At 31.4% G+C, this 6,732-nt stretch overlaps 1 protein-coding gene across 1 annotated transcript; it reads left to right on the top strand.

Moving 5' to 3' along the window:
* The first annotated feature begins 2,792 nt into the window (after positions 1-2,792).
* Positions 2,793-3,743, top strand: LOC148933990 (EPIDERMAL PATTERNING FACTOR-like protein 9). Its single transcript, XM_089069100.1, has 3 exons — positions 2,793-3,071; positions 3,269-3,327; positions 3,461-3,743. Exons 1-3 carry the CDS (start codon positions 2,825-2,827, stop codon positions 3,617-3,619), a joined length of 465 nt encoding a protein of 154 aa, XP_088925226.1. The 5' UTR covers positions 2,793-2,824; the 3' UTR covers positions 3,620-3,743.
* Positions 3,744-6,732: the final 2,989 nt, after the last annotated feature.

Raw genomic sequence — 6,732 nt, 5'->3', positions numbered from 1 at the left:
TTGTCATCACCATTTTCCTTCCCAACAACTGAATTCAAATCTTATATATATACTATTATAATATTTGTTCACGACTTGATCGATTCATGATTGTTCAAAAATTTATCGGAACTTGAAAGTCATGGCTAACTCGGTCCATGACAAAATAACATACAATTTTGGATGGCTTCAAATCATATTGGATTAATGGTCGTGTACGGTATAATATAAAATACAAACCAATGATCAGTACCAAAGTCCAATAGAGCGCAAATCGGGATCAATGATCAATTAATTTTGAGGCATCAATCTACTTCTGAGTATCCACGGTTTAATTAACTACTACGATATAATAAAAAATATAACCCTCTCGCTTAATTAACTAAAATGTCGTCTTATATATTTAATTTCTTTTTATTATCATTAAATGGGTGTGTATTATAAGCTGGTCGGGCACATGTATGGTAATTTTGGTATGAATTAAGCCGTGGCGAAGCCAGAAATTTAATTATGGGGGGTCCAAAATTAAACTTCAGAACAAATTATATAAATTAAATTATAGGGTACAAAATGTAAAAGTTAAATACAATCACATCATAACATTTATCTTCTATTCTTCATCTTCTAAAATCGCTGCATAATAATTTCATTGGTAAGTTTAACAAACACGTCCTTTTCTATATATATAAGGAACTAAGCAGTCCTTTAATAGTTGGTCTCTCATGCTATTATGTACAGAAGTCTTGATTATCTTCATTGCTGAAAAGGCTCTTTCTACTGACGCAGTGGCAACTGATAAGATCAATAACAACTTAACTAATAAATAAATCATTGGAAAAACTCCATGTTTCCTTGTAGAAATCATCTTTGAGAAAGACAACTGATTCTTGATATTTGTGAAAACTTTCATCTATCGCACATCGAAAATAAAGTTCTCAAGTTGACTTTCAAGTTCACACAATATGCTCAACGGAAGTAGAGGTTCAACTGACAAATAATCAATGGAAGAAAGTTTTTTGAAATAACAATCCATATACCTACAAAAATAGTCAAAACTGATTAAGTTTGCAAAATATTTGATATTTTCTGTACTAAGATTAGCAAAATAAAAATCATACACAAAAAAGGATAAAATTCATCTTATACTTCACAACTAAAAGAATAAGAGTAACCAAAATATACAATATGCTCAAATCTAAAAATTTGCCGTTGCAAACAATAATTAATAACATTGGGAGTTTGGGACGTACCCACACTAGTATATATATAAAACTATTAACACATTCACATCAAATAAAGAATTTCAAATTACATACCTACAGCGAAGAACTCAGAAGCAGAAAGCTAAATTAAGGAGAAACAGTTCATATAAATTTTGTTGAAAGCTATTTTTAATATTATATATATTATAAATTATAATTAACAAAATTACTAAAATACCCCTTTTTTTTAAGAATTGGTGGGGGGACCATGGCCCCCCTGGCCCTACCCTCCCTCCGCCCTTGGAATTAAGTCAATTCAGATCGAACATATCGAATATGCACATACAAGTTTGGGTATGAAATCAACCGAATCAAACTATACCTATCAAACAAAAATTCTATGCAAAAACTTTTTATTCAAAAAAAGAGTTTTTATAAGCATGGTAGAAATCTTAATACACGAAGATCAACCGTTGTTTTTTATTTTTATTTTTTAATGAAATATGGCCTTGCTGTTTACATTCAATTATTTATGCGTTGTGTGTGACTTATCACTTATATATAATTAACTTCTCTCGATTTATTTATTTATTTGTAAAGAATTAAGTAAAATTGCTGAAGAATCAGACGGCTATTGACATGGAAATTTAGACAAATTTCTAATTGTTAATTAAATGGAGTTCATTGTTGATTACAATTAAGTAATGCAACACATAGTCTTATACTAACCATATTTAGGGATCGATTAAGAAATATAGAATTGTGTTGTATTTCCGCAATCAAGAAAAAACCCCAACTACGATAATTAAGTGCATTTCTAACATTAATGTTAAATGTAAAATAGAAGAAAATTAATTTTCATCAGATGATTATATGGTTTTTACACAATTAACTCTAAACTAGAATACCAAACAAATGTGCAGGGGCGAACCAACGAAAATATACAGGGGCTAAAATTGAAAATTTCATGATGAAGAAAGTAGAAATTACCAACATTTTTAACATACAGAGAATACATATGCGTTAATAATTAAATACCTCCAATGATTTTGTGTTGTTCGATTCTCTTTTACATTTTAAAAAAGATCCGACAAAATACTAGTGTGTGAGTATGTGTGATAATATGGGGGCAGTGGGTTGTGTAAAATGTTTGACTATTGTAATTTGTATTGAGTAGTCAATCAAAGACTGGACAAGAAAAATGGTCATAGACGAGTCGAGTACGATCCAGTGACTGATTATGCAGAAATAAAAATAACTCAATCAGCGAATGCAGGATTTTGATTTTAGGATGTCCAAATTATTATTAACAATTGTAAAGTATTTTTCGATTTTGACTTTGTCACAAGTAGTTGTGGCATATATAAATTATACTATTTCTTTCCCTTAAAAATAAAAATTATTTCCATTTTGGTACGACATCATCCTTCCGGCATGGTAATGACATAATTTGTGTATTTTCCTATACTTCCCAAAAGGAAAGGCAGCGGTTAAAAATTACTCCTAAAACATTGACAAGTCAAAAACAAGTAAATTTCACAAAAATAGAGAAAAACAGAAGTTAGGACCCAATACACCAGAGTCAAGACAACACACTGAAAATGAAAATTTAAGAAAATTTAGCAGATACTTATCTCTCTTTCATGTCAGCTACTGGGGACCTCTTTGAGGTTTGCAGTTTTGCATTTTTTAGCTACTCTATCTTCCTTATACTCTCAATTATGTTCTGCCATTACAATCTCTTCATATTTCACATCATTTATTTCTCCATCATACTTCATTTCTTGAGTCTTTTCCAAAGAATTTGCAAGTTGAAAATGGTTGTGCCCATACACCCCTTCCATCACTTCTTCATACTCATACTGCTTCTTGCACCACTTCTTCTTCAAGGTGATGATGCTTACCTCCAAATATAAACATATCTCTCTGTTTTAATATTTCTAATTTACTTCACACGTTTATATATTGATTGTTTGAATCAAGGATTTATAGCTAATTTTTATCTTGTTTCAATATCTCCATTTGAATGAGTTTCTTCTCAAAATTTTCATGCTTTTACTTATGTATAATCGATTTTAATACCTCAGGTATAAGAGGGTCTCGAGTTCAAATCTCACAGAACAATCATGATACACCGATCTACAAGGTCAGACAAAAAAAGGAAGCTAATAGTGACATTGATATAATTGATGAATTCATAGACACAAATAATTGTTAGAAGATTGATTACAAAAGTAAATTGATATTGATGAACATGATATACTATATTTTTATTTTAGGATGGATGGAAGAGATTGTTGATTGGATCAGTAGCTCCAATTTGCACGTTCAATGAATGCAAAGGTTGCAAGTATAGGTGTATGGCTGAGCAAGTCCCAATCGAAAGAAATGACCCCATCAACACCGCCTACTACTACAAATGTGTTTGTCATAGATGATTGCTATATTGCTATTGACTATTGATAATGATGAGAGAGAAATGGTTGTTGAAGATTTTGTGTTGTCCCAGATTTTTGTCTGTCTGAAAAACAAATAAATGACACCGGAGATTATTGAATTTCACCATCATTCTTCTACTTCATTAATAAAATAATACTCCTATCTCCTATTTTCTCTTATTTAGGATCCAGTGGAAATAATATACTGTATTTACATATATTAACAGTTCATATTTGTAATTTTAATATTTTCCTATAACTGCATTTTTCTATAACTAGGGCCACATTAGAGAATCAATCTGCCTCAAAAGATCGAAGTTTCGATATGTGGAATAATATTAATTTTCCTATCTAAGAATCGGCCTTATTTTGGCCCTTAATTTAGCAAATGAAAATTTTAAGCACAAATTATACACAGTTTCTTATAAATTTTAAAAAATACTGCAAAAAGAAGGAAGCACAAAAACCTCTCTGCTGCAGTATTACGAAAAATATAATTATCAGTTAGATTATTGAATACTATGGAATAAAATAAAATGAAAATACAAAACAGGAATGTGATAATTAGGAATTGCATGTGGAAGAGTGGTCCATACTCCATAGTGGTGCATATATGAGACTCCTGTAGAAACATAAGCGATCACGTATTTACTTGAGAATAGAGAGGTATAATTGTACAGTTGTACTCTGATTTTTTGTTATAGTATTATATAATTACACATATTATTTTCTCCTTTCGCTATTATTAATTGTGTCAATATTTACTATTAATGCACGTTTGAAAATTGTGACGAACTATCAATGAAAAAGTTGGTAGAATACGAGTGTCATTTTATTTGTTTTCATAATGAGATGCGGATTAAATGAATTAGTCGAATATTGACCTACTTACTAAATTCATAGTAAAAATGAAATGAAAATATATAATGATCGGCATCCCGAAATAAAAAAAGTGAGACATTTAATGTCATGCTGGTGAATTATTTATACTTAAATCGAATTCTACATCCATGCTTTTAATTCAACGGTCCATTCTCCACAATCCATAACTCATTTACCAACACACTTGCGCAACTTGTTCATTTATATATCCACACTTCTAAAAATAGAGGATGGGAGACGAGTAATTCGACAAATAGTGAGAGAGATTAAAAGAAGGAAAAAAAAAAACTGACACATCACTGTGTTAGTTTGTTGAAAGTAAAATGCGAAAAATAAAAGACAATAAAGAACTTTGAAGACTACATGGAAAATGACTTGAATTATATTTGTGATACATTATACATCTCTATTTATAGGACTAGAGAAGTAAATGCATCTATGAACTATAACTCTATTAATGTTATATTTCTTGAAACTCTAAAGTGACTTATTTCAATATTCTTGAGACTCTCGTATTATATTTCCAAGTTCCAACATTGTTGACTACTCCAATGCAAGGATTGACAATCTCACTTCAATTTAAGAAAACCTAGATTTACCTCTGTATGTATGCGACTATTTCAGTTGATTTTGAACTAACCTCTGCTTTTATGCCTATTCGTTTTAATTTGATGTATGGTTCATCTATGCGATTTTTACTGTAGATAATTGAAGACTTGAAGTGAAAAATTTAATGAACAATCATATAGTATATTTTAAATAATGCAGTACTCATTACTTTGTCAATAACGATATGTTGAATCGTAACCAGAGTATGTGATGTCTTGTTTCTCCATAATATCTTATTGGAAGCTTTGCATCAATAAAGTATTTAATTTTTTCTGCTTCCCTGTATATGTCTTGAAGTTCTTAACTTGTTGAAACAATGCAGTGAAGCCATTCTAATTATTTACTTATCCAATGATGATGGTGAAATCTTCAATATTGGGGTTGCTCAATCGGGATGGAGGAGAAATAGAATTATCGATTTGTGTTTCTGGTATTGGAAAATTCAATATGGTATCTCAAAAAGAATAAAAAAAAGAAAAAAAAAACCAAGGTATTGGAAAATTCATTAACGCGTCACCAACATTGCTATGGTAAAAAGTAAAAACAATTACTATTATTAAGTTATTCTGCATTAAGTTACCATGATCAAGGTCATCAATGTTAAGAAAATATTTCATTGATTACTAATGAAATACAGTAGGTTATTAAGAAAATATTATCTGAACCTATACAATTTATCCTTACTTCATTTTCTAATACCAACATATATAGGTTAACAAAAAAGTATACCAAATATTACTCCTAGAACCAAAAAAGTGAAGCAATTATTTTTCTATGATAGTTCACAAAATCAGGAAAGAAACCAAGCAAAGAGGTAATTAGTCGAGCTGTGTAAATTTGCCAGATTTCTAAAGACGGATTAAAGAGCAAACATTACAATGTTATTATACTAGCAAAGAAACAAAACTAACACCATATAACGCAGGTACAATTGTCATTTGAAACAAGAAATCATCCAAAAACAAGAGTTGGGAAATTTTCTATGAAAAGTAGTGAGTGTGTATGATGAAATAGGAAACTTTCATGTAAAGGAGCCATAAATAAGCATAAAGAAGACATTGTTTTTGAGCTCAAAGTGATTCGAATTTCATCATTCATGCTCTATTCCAGAGGCTATTTATATTCATCTAGGGAAGGATCTAGAACTAGTCTACTAAACCCTAGCTGCAACAATATGACAGCTCAACAAAGAGACAAAACACAATAACAAACTTGTCTTCATCCGAGCACACTTTCACGTGTTGTTGACACGTTGCCCAGTCCTTGCTTTCCTCTCAGGAGCACATCCTTCCAGCTCAGCGTAGGGACCACATTGTGCGACGTGGAGCGCCATGTAGGCATCTTGTCATCCAAGGCAGGCTCACTCACTGTCATTATTATTTGCCCAGGATTTGCATCCATGTCAACATCCTTCAGCTCGATGACCATGGCTTGTTGATGGTGATTTCCAAGTTTGCCAACACCCTCCCTCAATCCGAGCGCGGATGCTGGAACAACTCCGAGCTTGTTCCTCAACCGAGTGAAGAATTGTTGTCCCAATGGCTTCGTCAAAATGTCTGCCACTTGGTCTAATGAGGGCACATGCCTCAGCTCAATTTCTTTTGCCAACACCTTGTCTCTAA

Source organism: Salvia hispanica, chromosome 1 (genome assembly GCF_029641045.1).
Source record: "Salvia hispanica isolate PSC_SH4W2 chromosome 1, Shi_PSC_v1, whole genome shotgun sequence".
Taxonomy (NCBI): Eukaryota; Viridiplantae; Streptophyta; class Magnoliopsida; order Lamiales; family Lamiaceae; genus Salvia; species Salvia hispanica.
This window is presented reverse-complemented; position numbering and strand designations above follow the sequence as displayed.